General features: G+C 41.7%; 2 protein-coding genes across 5 annotated transcripts; both read right to left on the bottom strand.

The window, feature by feature from the left end:
- Nucleotides 1–431: 431 nt before the first annotated feature.
- sytl1 (synaptotagmin-like 1) lies at nt 432–11,199 on the bottom strand. Of its 3 annotated transcripts, none has more exons than XM_034599923.1 (15): nt 11,070–11,199; nt 8,932–9,058; nt 7,618–7,769; nt 7,403–7,508; nt 7,278–7,317; nt 7,150–7,186; nt 7,027–7,067; nt 6,535–6,651; nt 6,132–6,298; nt 5,922–6,024; nt 5,472–5,633; nt 5,040–5,118; nt 4,759–4,858; nt 4,033–4,238; nt 432–1,384 (listed from the first exon to the last, which is right to left on the bottom strand). In XM_034599923.1, the coding sequence occupies exons 2-15, from the start codon at nt 9,054–9,056 to the stop codon at nt 1,242–1,244; spliced, it is 1,578 nt and encodes a 525-aa protein (XP_034455814.1). In that variant the 5' UTR covers nt 9,057–9,058; nt 11,070–11,199; the 3' UTR covers nt 432–1,241. The 3 variants fall into 3 exon arrangements, with proteins under 3 accessions (XP_034455814.1, XP_034455815.1, XP_034455816.1); XM_034599924.1 differs by having other exon boundaries at nt 11,075–11,187; XM_034599925.1 differs by having other exon boundaries at nt 8,937–9,058; nt 11,070–11,182.
- Nucleotides 11,200–13,154: 1,955 nt separating this feature from the next.
- On the bottom strand, nt 13,155–15,779 carry cd164l2 (CD164 sialomucin-like 2). 2 transcript variants are annotated; one of them, XM_034599918.1, is made up of 6 exons: nt 15,026–15,776; nt 14,512–14,598; nt 14,156–14,248; nt 14,019–14,060; nt 13,618–13,771; nt 13,155–13,399 (listed from the first exon to the last, which is right to left on the bottom strand). In XM_034599918.1, exons 1-6 carry the CDS (start codon nt 15,102–15,104, stop codon nt 13,384–13,386), a joined length of 471 nt encoding a protein of 156 aa, XP_034455809.1. In that variant the 5' UTR covers nt 15,105–15,776; the 3' UTR covers nt 13,155–13,383. The 2 variants fall into 2 exon arrangements, with proteins under 2 accessions (XP_034455809.1, XP_034455810.1); XM_034599919.1 differs by lacking the exon at nt 14,019–14,060 and having other exon boundaries at nt 15,026–15,779.
- Between the last annotated feature and the right edge of the window lie 1,139 nt (nt 15,780–16,918).

Here is a 16,918-nt window from a genome sequence, read left to right as displayed (position 1 = left end):
CGAGTTCTGCAATTTTTGTTTAGTGTGATTATTAAAAATTTATAAAAAAACACACACTGTGACTCATTGCTCTTGGCGTCAGGTTGTATAAACCTATAAAACCAAAACACTGAATGGGCAAAGTGGGCAGCTGCCAACTGGAGCCAGATGAATCCTAAGAAACTCCAAATTCATCATCATTAAAACAATTTTTTGAATGAAATATTGTGATTCATGTTTTTCAAGTTGGTGATAAGCATTCATGCAATAAACATAATAAACACATCTGGGGGGAAATGACTCAAGACTCAGTAATATATCCAGTGAATTCAGAGCATTTCACATAGAATATTGAATGGGTGTTACTTTGAATAAGCACAGCATTGCAAAAGGTCAGCTGATGTGACCTTACATTAAAATAGATTCATGACTTACAAGACACAAACACATTAAGCATTAGTAAGACTTTATTTAGAAACCAAATAAAACCCTCTGCCGGACAGGAGTTCTGGCTCTTACGATAAATGGTGCACTAATGATCCTCTACTTTCTTTTGATGAGTGAAGTGGAAGATGGAAACAAAGAATGGACAAATTACATAAAATTGTCTTCTCTTTTTGTGTTCTTGACCTTTTTTCTCTCTCTCTAATTTGCTTAATGAATTACATAGAATACTTACAAGGTCTGACCACAAGGTGGTAGTCAGCGACTCCATTAAAATGAAAAGCTAATTGATTTTTCCATCACATTCAGTTACAGTGATGACACCCAAACATATGAATCCTCACAGTTCCTCAGGGTGAAAGAGATCAGGGTTAGTGCTATTAGTGCCATCTGACACACAGGTATTCGGAAGTGATTGAAAGGGTTGAGATAAGACTAGAAATAAATATCAAACAATAACAGTAAATTAGCCTGTGGTCATTTAATTCTAAACATTAAACATTTTTCTAAACATAATTTCACCTTAATATATTATAAGTAAGTAAATCAGAACACTATTACAAATGCCCTTTTGTCAAATAGGGAAAAAATATACAAATAAGACATTTGAAACGAAGACAGTTTGGGTATTTCTGATCTACGCCATTAATTCACAATATTGCACCGCTACTGTCTCCATGTGTGTGTAGAAATAACCAAGTGTATGTGTGTATCATTGTGACAAAGAGGTTAAATGTGCTTTTGTGCTGAGAGTTCTTCCAGTCCGACCGTTTTTTGCATGTCAATGTGTGTTTTGTGCATCAGTGTGCGTCACTGAGTCACTCAGACCGGTGGGCGAGGTTAGTCCTGATCGGTAGCGTCGCGTCGACCCAGTGGTTTGGGTTTTCAATCATGGATGTCCACACGGTGACCTCCTGTTCAGTGGAGTCCATCCAGCTGACGTCCTCGCTATAACTCTGACCTGCCGTTCAAAACAAAAACAACATCTCATTCATTATTAACTCGAATAAAGGTAGGATCTGCACTCTAATGTGAATGTTCTAAATGCCAGGACACTAAATATAAATATAAAGCTGTGCATCTTCCCATCCTGAAATAACAATAAAAACCTTGTTAAAACAAATGAACGGATTCAGTCAACAGAAATGCTGCTCTTACTTTGTTTGTATATTTATGTTTGTGACATATTCGACAGATACAGACAATGAAACTGTGGCAAAAGATGATTTTCAATTACTATTTAGCTGTGAACCGTGCATGTCACACTGAGAAAATAGACCTAGAAATGACCTCTCTCTGATAACATGACCCTCTGAAATGCCTGAAATGCCAAGTGAACAGAATGCAAAGCAATGTGAGGCACTGGTCTAAATAATACTGTCACCATTTCCACTCCTACACACCACTGCAGGTGAAAAGAGTGGTGGTTCCCTTCCTAACGATACTATCTGTCACTAAAACAGGAAGGGGTCTCTGTAATCAGTCGGCCTTCCCATTTTTCACGGATGCATAATTATGATGCCGGAAAAACACAAAGACATGCAGGTGATTGATAGAAACTCCTGTGTATCTGCAGTACAAGCACCTCTGTTGATTTGATGAAGTCGTTCACTAAGTTGATCATAAAAAATTAAGGTTTACTGCTTTCTCATGCCAACTGTTTCAGCCTCTACCTGTAAACCTATACTAATTATGATATTCTAAATTACTGTGGGCTCCTACTTGTTAGAAAAGTACTAAGCTGGAAAGAGTTTTTGATGTGTTTTAAATTTACAGCAGCAAAAGCAGCTATTAGTTTGAAACGCAAACAGTTTATATCACCAAAGATGTCACATATCAAAATGTCAGGATGTGAAGGTGAATTTGTCTTTCGCCATAACCTCGATGACAAAAGTAACTAAAAGTACGAAAGTAACTAAAAAGTAACTAAAAGTACAAAAGTAACTAAAAGTACAAAAGTAACTAAAAAGTAACTAAAAGTACGAAAGTAACTAAAAAGTAACTAAAAGTACAAAAGTAACTAAAAGTACAAAAGTAACTAAAAAGTAACTAAAAGTACGAAAGTAACTAAAAAGTAACTAAAAGTACAAAAGTAACTAAAAGTACGAAAGTAACTAAAAAGTAACTAAAAGTACAAAAGTAACTAAAAGTACAAAAGTAACTAAAAAGTAACTAAAAGTACGAAAGTAACTAAAAAGTAACTAAAAGTACAAAAGTAACTAAAAAGTAACTAAAAGTACGAAAGTAACTAAAAAGTAACTAAAAGTACAAAAGTAACTAAAAGTACAAAAGTAACTAAAAAGTAACTAAAAGTACGAAAGTAACTAAAAAGTAACTAAAAGTACGAAAGTAACTAAAAAGTAACTAAAAGTACAAAAGTAACTAAAAGTACGAAAGTAACTAAAAAGTAACTAAAAGTAGAAAAGTAACTAAAAAGTAACTAAAAGTACGAAAGTAACTAAAAGTACAAAAGTAACTAAAAAGTAACTAAAAGTACGAAAGTAACTACAAAGTAACTAAAAGTACAAAAGTAACTAAAAGTACGAAAGTAACTAAAAAGTAACTAAAAGTAGAAAAGTAACTAAAAAGTAACTAAAAGTACGAAAGTAACTAAAAAGTAACTAAAAGTACAAAAGTAACTAAAAGTACCCAAGTAACTAAAAAGTAACTAAAAAGTAACTAAAAGTACAAAAGTAACTAAAAAGTAACTAAAAGTACGAAAGTAACTAAAAAGTAACTAAAGTAACGAAGTAACGAAAAGTACGAAAAGTAACAAAGTAACGAAAAGTAACGAAAAGTAACAAAGTAACGAAAAGTAACGAAAAGTAACAAAGTAACTAAAAGTAATGAAAATTTACAAAGTAACGACAAGTAACGAAAAGTAACGTAAAGTAACGTAAAGTAACGTAAAGTAACGTAAAGTAACGATGTTGTCATTACATCAAGTGATTTGAAGTCATAATTTCTGTGTAGATGTCATCAGGCCGGGACTCTTGTCTTACATGTCTAGTTTGGACTCGATTGGACCAAATATGTCCGAGATACAGAACCTCGTGTTTTGATGGCGTGTAATCAAATTTTGACGCCACGCCACGGTCACACCGTGTGACGAAAAATCGATCTTTGAGGTAGTTTTCATCTCCATCTTGTTGTGATGACACGCATCTCCATATGAAGTTGATCTGATGAATGCCCTGGGACAAGTACATCAAAGTATAAATGTGGAAAATGGCCAATATGGCCACTAAAGTCAAAATGGCGGGCTTCCTGTTGCTTTTTTCCAATTGCACCTCTGACCTTTTTTGTTTGTCTGGTCATGATACACCTGGGCTACGATTTTTGTGAAGATCGGTGAAAGCTAACTGAGGGGCTTTTCCTTAGATGGCGCTGTTGAGCCATTTTTCCACGCCCATTTCAAATTACTCCAGAAAACAATTACTTTTTGGGGTTTTGAATTCCTTGCAAACTTTGGTAACAATTTGAGCATGTCTAGGCCCTGAAAAAGCCCCAACAGGGAAATACAAATCCTTCGAAATACAATAGGGCCTCCCACCGGAGGTGCTCTGGCCCTAATAAAAGTGTTAAAACGAACAGCGTAGAGACTCTCACCGGTTCCACAGCTCAGACGAATCCCTCCCAAGATGTTCCTCTTTAACCCTTCGCGCTGCCAGACCATCAGCTCGGCGCAGGCCTCTCTCAGGTCGCTGGAGTGGAAGCCATCGTACACCATGGTGTGGTTGTAGGTGGGGCTGATGGAGTGCTTCACCACACGCGTCTTCTGACCACTTTGTCTGCTCGCATCCGGGAGTATGTAGCTTGTGGGATTTTAAAATATGATACGATTAAGAATGGTGGTGAATTGTGAAACAAACGGATTATTTGAGTTTTTAAATTGTGGGTTTAAAAATGAGGATGAGAAATGCATTGATGGTCAGTGTTTTTGTAATTTGAAACTGAAACACTGTTATGCATTACGTTAATTCCATAATACAAGACAGAATGAACAATATGCATTTTGTTTTCGATTTTTGTGTTACTTTTTGGGGGTAAATCACACACAGTACAATACAGAGCACAACATTAAGTTTTTTTTTTAAACTAAATTTTGGTTTTTATTTTGAAAAGATCACGGCCATGGTATATCAGCTGTTTCCTGAGAGTCGTTTAAAATATGGTCATGTTTAAACAGTTGGTCGGGAAGTAAACTAACTTCAGTGTACTTCAAACCTTATATTGAAACAGTAAAAATCTTCTTTGGTTACTTGCTGAATTTTGATAATTTGAGTTGATAATCAATGACAAAACATCAGCAATTACGATGCCGAGCTGACACACCTTCTAACGAATGAGTCTATAGCGCTTCCTTTGTTGGTTAGAAGGCCTTGAGCCTCCCGGATCCAGATGTAAAGTTCTCCTGTCAGGGGAAGACCATTACCTTAACACACACACACACACACACACACACACACACACACACACACACACACACACACACACACACACACACACACACACACACACACACACACACACACACAGAAAACATATCAAACTGACTTGATTGCGATATTAAGGTGGGACATATTGTGCATCCATGATGTATGCGTCCTGCTCACCCTCGGATTTGTCGGGGACGAACTTAATAGAGAGCATGATGGTCCCACGACTGCTGATGGAGTCGAGATTCAAATTAACCTGTGATGACAGGAGAGAAACGCGAGAGGAAGAGGAAAAGACAAAGGAGGAAAAGGAGGGCACACAGAAGTGTGGAAGCAGTAAAAGATTAAGGTTACATAAAACCTTAGTTTATATTCACAGTGTGTCTTCCTCTCCCTTCAGCTCTCCCAGACACAAGAGGCTCCTCCTTGTATTCCTCATCTTTCACAAAGCTGCCAAAAGTGCTGCTACACCGACAAACAAGCAAATGTACACGCAGGCATCATATTTCTTTTGGTAAATATTAGTCTGGGAGCATTAAATCACACATGCTAACTTATGTGACTACATGGGTGTGTATTTGCGAGTCATTTATAGCTTCTGGTCCCTACCCGTGGCTGCAGGTCCTGCCACAGTGGCTGTGTGCAGGTCCAGTCCCAGAGATCCAGAGCCACCTCCACCTCACCCAGGAACACGTTCCTCCCGAGGGCCTCGGCATGCCACACCGACAGGTTCAGGGTCCGACTCCGCAGCTCCCCAATCCTCACTTTATACTGAAATCATATGGTTGGACTCAGACAGATACTTAACAGGATGGAAGGGGAGGACAAAGTATTGTGGGACCTATCAACAGTTAAAAAGCTACGAGAAATTGACTTTAAATCTGATCATTTGTTGAAAGGACATCTCCTAAACTAGAGAAGTGGCTGCAGTGCATGTTGCAGGACAGGTGGAGGAGAGCTGAAGGACAAACAGCTGCTGAAGGTCAAACAGCTGCTGAAGGACAAACAGCCGCTGGAGGCTGCGACTTTATGTAACATGGAAATGAGAGAGAGTCTCACTCGGAGTGTCTGATCATAGACCGGGTTGAGTGTCTTCTTCTTCACTGAAGTTTTCTTCTTACTGTGACTCGACTTGTCCGGTAAGAGATAGGTTTTAACATATCTGTGAAACACACACACATACACACACACACATTATATGACTGATGGTGACTGCAACGTTGCCACTGCGATATGCATATTCACGTATATGCATGCGCTGTCACTTACGGGTCAGAGCGGTTCTTGCGCCCCGAAGCGATGTCCTCGCAGCGGTGAACTTTCACATGCAGCTCCTCCTTCTTCGTCTCGTAAACCAATGAGAACTGGATACGGCCCCTCACCTCCACCATCCCGAAATCTCCTGAGCTGAACAGACTCATCATGCTCCCACTGAGCTGCAACACACACACACAGACACACACACACACACACACACACACGCTGACAAAGATCAGCACCTACGTCATAGCTGAGTCATCTTACGTGACTGGATGGCAAATTAATCAAGTGTGAGTGTGTGCATGCACGTATATGTGTGTGTGTGTGTGTGTGTGTGTGTGTGTGTGTGTGTGTGTGTGTGTGTGTGTGTGTGTGTGTGTGTGTGTGTGTGCCTGCATACGTGCCCGCTTACAGTGTAGCCTGATTGAAGGCTGCTGGTGGAGCTGCTGGTTCTCAGAGAGGCTGGGTCTGGCTCTGTCAGATTGCTGCTCAGAGAGTCTGTGTCCCCGTTGTGGCAGTCAAAGTCATCCTTAACACACACACACACACACACACACACACACACACACACACACACACACACACACACACACACACACACACACACACACACACACACACACACACACACACACACACACACACACACACACACACGATTCTAAAATACAACGTCACTGCTTATCATCCATCAGATGACGCACTCATGTCGTGTCCTTTAAAGACTCTAATATATCTTACTATTGACTACGCATGTGATCGATTTATGTATTTAAATAATACAGAATATCGACTCTGTGTCGGTGGAGTATCAGAATAGAAAGGGGAATAACTGGCCAGTTCAAAACTGTTTATCTATTTATTTAGTCACGATAATCTGTGAAAGTGGATGTGTTCTAATCACCTCTGGTTCCTCTGAGTGGTCTGCACTTCTCCTTTCACTGTCTGTGAAACGAATGATTGGTTAATATTAGTACCATGAGACAGTTATGTAAGTACAGAGACTGCGAGATAGAAGCTTTCATACCTTTGGATGACAAGGAACTATTTCTATGCTTGAGACCCTGGAATTGAAGATGTTTTATTCATATTTAGATGATTGTTTAGGGAAAAGATCCATGCATGGAAACTAGAAATATGAATGCACACACAGACCTGTGGTAGAGGGCTTTGTGTCCTACGTGTTCCTTGACTCCTGAGAACACAAATAAGAACAGGGGACATTCAGTTTCACCCAAGGCTCAGAACAAGTTATGTGATGTTTCTCTGTCATCACTAACCCTCCATGCTCTGCCTTGTTGTCCTGCAGTCTTCTCTCTGCATCAGGAGAGGAGTCGTTGAGTCGTGTTGTCGCATCTCCATTAAACAGTCCACTCAGGGGCACATCTGTAACCATGGCAACAACCACAGACCCATCATTTGGGATATCCCTGCAACATCAGATAAACCGCCTCACAAGCCGGTGACAGCAGCACTACATTACCTGGAAACTGACCTCTGCTCTTAGTCTTCTTGTGGCGTACGGTGGCGTGCACGAGGTCGCAGATAGACGCCCGGTTGTGATGGCGCTTGCTGCACTCCTCGCTGAACCATGCCCCCGACTGTGTGCGCAGACGTGTCGGGTCGGTCTCTGTCTGCTGGAGGATCCTGCAGAGGTGACACAGGGCCGCGTTAACAGAGCACACAATCACAACCTCCTGCCTGCAAACGTCAGTCAGCACGTCAAAGACAAATACATGTCAAATTAACATACGGATAATTTGACAGGCCGTGTTTGCATTTACAGGAACAAGATGGCATTAGACGTTATTAATCTTGTGATACATTCATCACCCTGACTATAAAGCTGAAATGAGAAAGTTAACTGAAAGTGCCTAAACTTCTTTGGTTTCAGGGTCTCAAGTGTGAGGTTTTCTCTGCATGTCTGATCCCTTCTGATGTTTTATAGATCAAACAATTAATTGATACATCTATAAGAAAAAGTGATCAATTTATTGATGATTTAAAAATAAATAGGCCACTAGCCAACAGCATGTTGAGATGTGCCAACGTGGTGAGTTTCAATACAAATATATGGTTATGATGGCATTGAGGATACTGTAGCATCACTAACTGCAGTGTGCAGTTAGTAAAACAAAACAATCAGAGTAGAAATGACATTGTCACAACCATTTTCCATTATTGACGACAGAATGGAAGAAGCAACATAGTGATAAATCTAACAGAGTCCAGATGGTTCCTCATCAAGTAGTTGAGATGTTGCGGTATTAAGACATGTCTGATAAACAGGTTTCTAAAGCACAGTATCATGTAAACAGTCATGTCCTGAGTAAGAACAACATAGAGGTGACAAATTAAAGATAAGAAAATGCAGATGTTTCTTTCGATGTGTTATTCTTAAAACATCCCATCGTGCTCTCTGACTTGACTGTGATTTATCCCATTTTACAGGGTCACCTTCAGACAAAGCCTTTCAACAGTGCACAAAGAGGATCTGAATCATTTGATGAGTAGGAAATGAGCCAAATCTTGTAGTCGTCACAGACGACAGAAATCAACCCAATTGAACCGAAAAGGCACATTTTACATCTCTAACGCTTTTCATCCCCCTCCTCAAAGCACCAGAGGAGGGGATATATTGTTAAAGAAGTATTTTCTTCCCCCACAGCTGTTGTGGAAGCTAGAGATAGTTTGTTAGTGCCTCATATCAAAATTTATGTTCTTTTTATTTCCCCATCAAGTTGTCACCTTTCTGTACTGAGCTCATGACTGAAGTGGCCCCTGAAAAGATAAACAATCACCTCCTGACCTTACTCGTCCTTCATCGCGTTCACGCAGCTCCACGTCCCGTTGTAAGACCTGCAGGACAAGTGACTCCTCCTGGTCCGTCAGGTGGCTCAGGTCAAGAGAAGAATCAGCCAGCTCCCCCTCCATCCCTGAGAGAAGTGCACATAAACAATAACTTTAAAAAAAGAGACGAAATCTATTCATCTCTACAAACTTTATACATTTTCCAAACTAAGGCTGGTGTAATATTACAGATATGTTGCAGGAACCTAAATGTACTTTCAGATAAACATTTTATCTTCTTTGCTGGGACTCATTCAGAAGACAGTATATTGGTGGTGCACTACACTGAACCGCAGTTGTGATGTTACATGTGTCAGTGAGTTGTGAGGAGTTACACCGAGGAGCGATTTTCTGCCCTTCTCATTATCATTCAATAAATCTTAAGGCCTCAGATTTCAGTTTTTCCCACAAGAAATAATGAGAGACATTTAGAAAAAAGAAAATGTCAGACAAAAATACATATGTTTTGTCTTCGTATTCTCTCAACACCCCTCAGAGGGATTCTGAGCCCCAGGTCGGTAACCGCTGTGCACTTTGAGGAAACAGCACCCTTTGAAATCAAGTGTCCTCCTGTGGCTCTGGTAGCTCAGCGGGCGAGGACACATGCTGGTCCACGCGGGCTATTCCCGTCCACTGCTGTGACTTTCATCCCCTTCCTGCACTAAACACTCTCTAATGTAGACTGACAACTAACATCTAACAAGTTTTAATTATAACTTTTTCATTCACAACATAACAGCTCTGTCATCCATTCAGTGCAAAATACAAAATATAGAAGTGTGCATGTTGTCTATTTTTTATACTTTATACAATGCAATACAATGCGATACTATACAGCACGACACAACAAGATATGGCAGGACACGACTTTACAGGATTTTAATCGATATAGCGCAATACAACACGATACAACAAGACCAGTAGGATAGTATAGGATAGGATACGGTACGGTATTATACGATCAGGAGCATTTCAAGGGACTTTGGGTGCCCCAAGCAAATGGAACCTTGGTGACCCTACACCGAAACAAACCCCCCTCAGCTTGGAGCCTTGGGCAACTTCCTGCTTTGCCTAAACTGTTGCAACACCCCTGGATGAGATACTGTACAAGATACAATCCGATAAGATACGATATGATTAAATACAACACAATGCGACATGACAGATACGATAGGATTGGATAGGATACGCAATAGGATACGATACGACCTGAAGCATTTTAAAGGGTCACACCAGGCAAATGGAATCTGGGTGACGACACCAAAACAAGCTGAACCACCACCATCCTCAGCTCAGAGTCTCGGGGAACTACTTGCTTTGCCTATACTGTTGCAACATCCCTGAAAACCATAGGATACAAGATACAATCACTTTACACTCATTTACCTCATTTTCCTGATACTGAGAAAATGTTTAAAAGTGTTATACTATAGAACAAACTTCCCTCCTCCACTACATAAATATATTATTATGTCTTTGAGTGTGTGAAGGTTTTCTCCTCTGCCTGGAGGATAGTTACGTTTGAGTAGTTAACACATGCGCAGAGCGAATTTCCTGTCAAAGCGGTTTGAAGTTAAGCAAACAGGATATTTATTATACACTGGTTCACCTCAGATCTCATAACCTGACACCTAAACCAACACGGAAAATATATTGCAGTGCAGAGTAGAAGACATAGTGCAAGCCTGTATGATATTTTTATAATAATAGTCTGACAATGTTCTTACAGCAGAGTCATATTTCCACAGAATGTACACAACAAGTTGCTGATCTTGTTTACACAGGGTAAGTAGACAGTATTACTTTATGTTACATTTCTGAAAGATGAAGTGTCTGGTCATTATTGTTATTATCATTATTATTAGTAGTAGTAGTAACAGTAGTAGTATCATTATTATTATTATTGTTATTATTATTATTAACAGGAAGTGTGGATAGAGAAAATAGTCCCGAGTAGCACTTCCCTCATCATGAGCACCGCGAGAGAGAGGACACCTGTCGCCACTTTCTCTCTTAAGGAAACACACTCTGTCACAAACATTCACACACACACACGCACACACACACACCCACTTAACCCAGACTAAACTCTGTTACCTTACTTGACAGCTTCTGCTGGTTCCATGTGTGAAAAAGTTTGGTGAAAAGTTGTCCTGAGTGCGGTGGATGTGTGTGTGTGAGTGTGTGGGAGTCTGTGTGCGTGTGTCTGGGTCTGTGTGCAGAGCAAACGGAGAGAACACGCCCTCTAGAGTCAGTGAGTCTGCGTGAGTGTGTGCGTGTGTGTGTGTGTGTGTGTGTCTGTGTCATATAATTAAATAAACACACCATAACAACCTGATATTCGCACAAGTGTTTTGTCCAACTCTCTTTATTAGGACTTTGCATTGACTTCCATTCATTGTGGACAGCCTCACCAAAACCTTATACTTACCCTTAACCTCACCACAATTCACATCTGACCCATAACCTTAACCATCTCAACTTACTGCCCAACCCTTATCTTCACCCTGGTTCTAACCCTAAAACCAAGTCTCAACCCTCAAGCAGACCTTGGTCAAAATGTCCTCACCCAAAGTCTTTTCTCAAAATGGTGCTCACTTACTGTATAAAGATATAAGTACACACACACACGGATGTTTCACCACCAACTGCAGGGTGGAGGTGGGATGTCATTTTCCTGCTTATGGCCGTCCACACCTGCTAAACATACACTTGGCATCGCACAATGAGGCTACTGCTGCACCTAGTCCTCTGTACACACACACACACACACACACACACACACACACACACACACACACACACACACACACACACACACACACACACACACACACACACACACACACACACACACACAGAGGCACAGAGAGGCTTACACACACAAACAGAGCTTTCTGCTTGATTTAAAGTGGGAGATAGCCAGCAGCCAACAATTTAGAGTGTGGTAATGTGTGTGCGTGTGGAGGGGGGGGGGGGGGGGGGGGGGGGGGGGGGGGGGGGGGGTGCTGGACTTTCCTTTCTCACACTGGAAATGTGTTTGTTCTTGTTTTTGTGAGGGGGGATGGTCCGAGTGGAGGAAAAAAGACTTGTATTCATTCCTGTCTTTTGTCAACAGACTTGGACGGAAGCCACAGTGTGCCCAGTTGGGAGGCTCTTTTTTTGTGTGGGCTTATTCAAGCCTGTGGGTTCTGGCTCTGACAACGAGCGGTGCATCCAGCCAGCCATCCTGCTGCTCCCCTAAAGGCCTCCGCCATCGCTGTGTTCCCACTGCACGCTGCGATCCACACTGACGTATCCATGGATAGGTCCGTCTTATCTGCACATGTCTGCGGCCACACCCAGTTTACAGTCAAATCAATTCACTCGCTCTGCTGGTGCAGGCAAATACGCACTCAACACATAATGTACTGTACAAATTCTGTTACCAACTCTTCACTGGCATCCAAGAAAAGAGATATGACACAAACACACTGAGATTCTCATTTATTTTTTCATTCTCATGGCATCACAAAAAAATCCAAACATTTCATTATTTCATTATCACTATTTACACAAGTAAACAGTGTCCCATCATATCTCTGTGATCTGTTATTAAAGGGTTAGAGCTGGTACGTCAATCAGAGCAATCAAAACTGAAGTCTCCATGAAAATGAACTTACAAAAAAGCTCTTGACAATTCAAAAACACACACAAATCAAAAGTAGTGGAGTACTAACGTCAGATCAGAGCTTTTCAAGTTTGAAGGACTACTTCTTAGATGTTATGTTAGAAAGTGTAAACCTTTAGTCCTGATGTATCCTAAACATTCCCAGACAAAACATTTCATTCACTACAAGTTAATACATAAAAAACGAAGAAACTTTTGGTTTCAGAAAAACACGACTAGTACTCATCGACAAAATTGAGTTCCACAATCTCATTTTGGGAAAAGTTAAAAATGCCTCTGATAACCTTGTCTGACCTCCTGACTACATATCACCCTTTCCCATTACTGCACTGTACTGTTTACACAGTTGAGACATTTGATACAGCCTTGTTGTTTTGTAAGAGGACAAACTCTTAACTTGTTAAATTAGTTTCTGTGAAGATTAATGTTGGGTTTCGATTGCAGCGCTAATTCGCTGAAACAATCAGAGCCCATTTGTTTCCCATTTGTCTTACTGTACGACTACTTGCGGTGCTATACACAGTGAACACATGCACACACTCGATACACAACGCGGCAATCTGAGGAACAAATTAGCCTCTTATAAACACACCCATCCCCCAGGGGTACACATGGGGACCACACCGAAAATGACAGGGGCTGAGGAGGAGAGAGAGAAAAAATATCTCGGAGTCACAAGTCGATGAGTCACTGCTCTGACGTCCTGCACACTCATCTGCTCGTCCTTCACACGTCTTGACTTCACTGTGGCTGCTCTCTGTGTGAAGACAGACAGAATTTGATATGGACGGAGGAGGTTAGTGATGAAAATCAAAATACATTCAGAGATGTTGAAGGTGATTCATCTATTGGGTGCTATGGGTCACTCCTGCCACTGGAGGCTGCTGCTGCACCAACACATCATCACTGCACACAGAGATTTACACTCACGTAGTTGAATTCTCTGCCCTCTGGCACCTAAATGCACGTACTCACATGGGGTCATAGTTGCTCTGCTCTTTGGATTTGAGGAAACGCATGGCGAAGAAGCCGCCCGCCTGCAGGCACAGCACCAGGATGATGCCGCCGATGAAACTGGACATGTCAAACTTGGCCTGGGAGAACTCCGGAGACGAGTTACTGCCATCACCTGCAGACAGAGGGCAGACTTAATGGGTTCATGGGTTTAATAGGGGAAATTGCAAGAAAGGAAGGGAGGGAGAGGAACAATCAGTGTCCGGTTCTGAGAAAGCACTTGACTGGTGGGAAGGAGTGAGTGAGTTTATGAATGGCATCAGGGGAACATTTTACTCTGCCCCTTCTGGGAATAAATGTCTGACGCAGAAGGCAGGGGAGGGGGAGGGAGGTGATGCTGGAGTGGAGCGGATATGATTTACCTGAGTCACCTTCGCCTCCTCCCTCAGCCACCGTCTCTACAACTGGGAAATGGAACGTGCAAACGAGACGAGGGTTAGAGATGATGCAGGCAGATGATCTGCGATTTGTGTCAGTGTCAGGGGGAGCTGTTTGATACCTGTGCACAGTTCGGACACTCTGGTCCAGCTGCAGTTCATGGAGGTGTCTGCTGAGTCGCCCTCATCAGTCAGACACACCCCCGTATCATTACCTGAGACAGAAAGTACAGGCAGTTTAGTTTGTGTGTGTGTCATGCACGCATTCCCAGCATACTAAATAATTCAGTCATCGTGTACAAACCGGGGAGGCTTATATTACAGTAGCCATGATGATTGAATTACTAATTACTATCAGAGGTCACAGGTCGGTGTGTGTGTGTGTGTGTGTGTGTGTGTGTGTGTGTGTGTGTGTGTGTGTGTGTGTGTGTGTGTGTGTGTGTGTGTGTGTACGTGTGTGTGTGTGTGTGTGTGTCACCATTTGGACAAAGCCTCCAGACGCAGCCTGTCAGGTTGAGCATGGAGTCTCCAACGCACAAGTCACATGACTCCGCTTGGGAACAATCTGAGGAGGAGAAATAACTGGCAGTCAATTGGAAGTGTCAGTCATTGCCAAGTGATTGGCCGATGCACAATTATCTTCCCACAGAGAAAGAAATGTTAAAACCATAATTTCTGCAAGAAAACTGGTGGGACAGTCTGGACGGTGTCAGAATAGACAAAACTGAGTAGGAAAAAACAGGAGTCGTGCCAAAGGAAGGATTTTAGATTCTCATCCACCTCTCACACTTTCTCTTCTTGTCAGTTTGTGCGAAATACTGGAGAAAAAACACGTTCTCAGTAAGTTAGAGGAGAGAAAGGATGGTGGAAAGACTCAAATCAGGCTCTGTGGAATTGAGGAAAGATGCAAAAAGTAGGAAGACACCAACAGGTTTCTAACAAGATAACAATCATAAATTAAGGGTATTGTAAAATGTGGATGCTCCCCTTACCTGACTGTGAGTACACATAGGGCACCCCAGCTAGAAGCAGCAGTGTGGAACACAGGACCTTCAATACCAACTGCTGCATCCTGACAGCCACAGAGGACAGCTGGGAAACGTAGGCGATGAGTGTGTCTAGAAAGATGTTTTCAATAAAAATGTCTTTGATAAGTCCTCAAGACAGCATCCAATAGTTGGGGATGGAGAGACGGTTCCTGTCCAGGACACAGAGAGAGACAGAGAAAACGACCGGAGACACAGAGATCTGTGTAACATGAGCGACACCCAAACTTGGTTCCCTGGCAACCAACTGGCCCACCTCAACTCCCCTGAAACACACACCAGTCAGGACGGACTGACACCTGCTTACCTCAGCAGGCAGTGCATGCACACACACACCTACACACATGTGAGTGTTTGTTCAAGGAGTTTGCTTCACAAACCTGGTGCTCGAAACAACTTAGGGTATAAAGAATGTCAGGCAATCAGGGGTTTTACAAGCTGTCCCCTCAGGAACCGATGACATCTGTAGTAAGTTTTATGGCTATCGATCCAATGGTTGTTGAGGTATTTTAGGACCAAAGTGGTGGAGTGACTGACAGACCGACACTGAAAGACACTGCTACCTTTACTAAAAATGTATTTCTGTTACACGACATATTACGTTTATCTGCATTTTTTATGTTTTTCTTTTAAAATAGAAGAGATGTCCCACTATACAGTCCTCATACACTTACAATTAAACAACCTGAGAAAAGGAAAAATCACTTTAATCCAACTGATCACAACCTCTGTCCGCTCAGAGCCCATAACATGACACTGGGTTGCAGCATTTTTAACAGTCACAAGCCAAATAAAGGTGTCTTTCACTGTTCTGAGACAGAAAGTAGAAGCAGCAAGAATCAATTTGTCACTCGACTCTAACTATGTTCATTTTTAACTGGTGTCAACTGTAAATTGGTTTGACTAAGGCAGTTTCTCAAAATTATAAAGGTAATAGTGTTATGAGTGATCCAAACATCTCTGTGTGAACGACGTTGGTTTAGAACGTAGTAGAGTTGGTCAGAACCCATGTGACTTTGTACAGTAGTTGGCCTGTACTCAGTAATACAGTAGTATAGACGTCTATCATCCACTCAAATCAAAGCGTAGAACGGGCCACAGTTGTGTATAGGAAACCGTCCAAACCAGGGAGAAAACTAAGCCCAACCCGAACCCGGCAGGCAATATGTTTTTTATATCTGAACCCGACCCAAGCCTGATTTCCTCAATTAAAGGCACAAGCAGTGTAAAAAATCTAGAATATAGCCCAGAGAACCCAGCCTGAGCCCAAATATCATTTCAAAAGGGTCAGTCATATACATGCTACCTCAAATATGTCACTGACTGTGATGAAGTGTGTAGTGTACTGAGTGGATATTAATGATGTGGATATTGGAGAAGAGTAAAGGCTCATCTATGCTCATAGTTAGAAATGTCTGTGTTCGGCGTTCAAAAGCAAGACAGCTTATGGATACTTACGAAATGGGAAATCATTGGGGGTAATGTAGCCGATAGTTCAAGTGAGACCACCATAAGACAAGAGGAAGAAATTTCAAAAATGGCAAAACATATGATGTTACAAACAGCCACTTTTGCCTCTTTCTTAAGAGTTACATTATCACAACTTTCTCTACCATCACCATACTTGTTGTTGTTAGAAACTCTAGACTCTGTGTTGCCCTCTGGTGGATGTATTGCTAAACAACCATGTTTGTGGTTGTCATCACTACCAGTGATCACTACCAATCATCACTACCAGTGATGATTGCACCGTTAGAAACAGACATATCTCCTTTTGTACATAAGGGCAGAGTAAATGAGCCTTAAAGGGGGGGCTCAGGGTGCCCTACTCCGAAAAGG

The sequence above is a fragment of the Hippoglossus hippoglossus genome, chromosome 11, assembly GCF_009819705.1.
Source record: "Hippoglossus hippoglossus isolate fHipHip1 chromosome 11, fHipHip1.pri, whole genome shotgun sequence".
NCBI lineage: Eukaryota > Metazoa > Chordata > Actinopteri > Pleuronectiformes > Pleuronectidae > Hippoglossus > Hippoglossus hippoglossus.
This window is presented reverse-complemented; position numbering and strand designations above follow the sequence as displayed.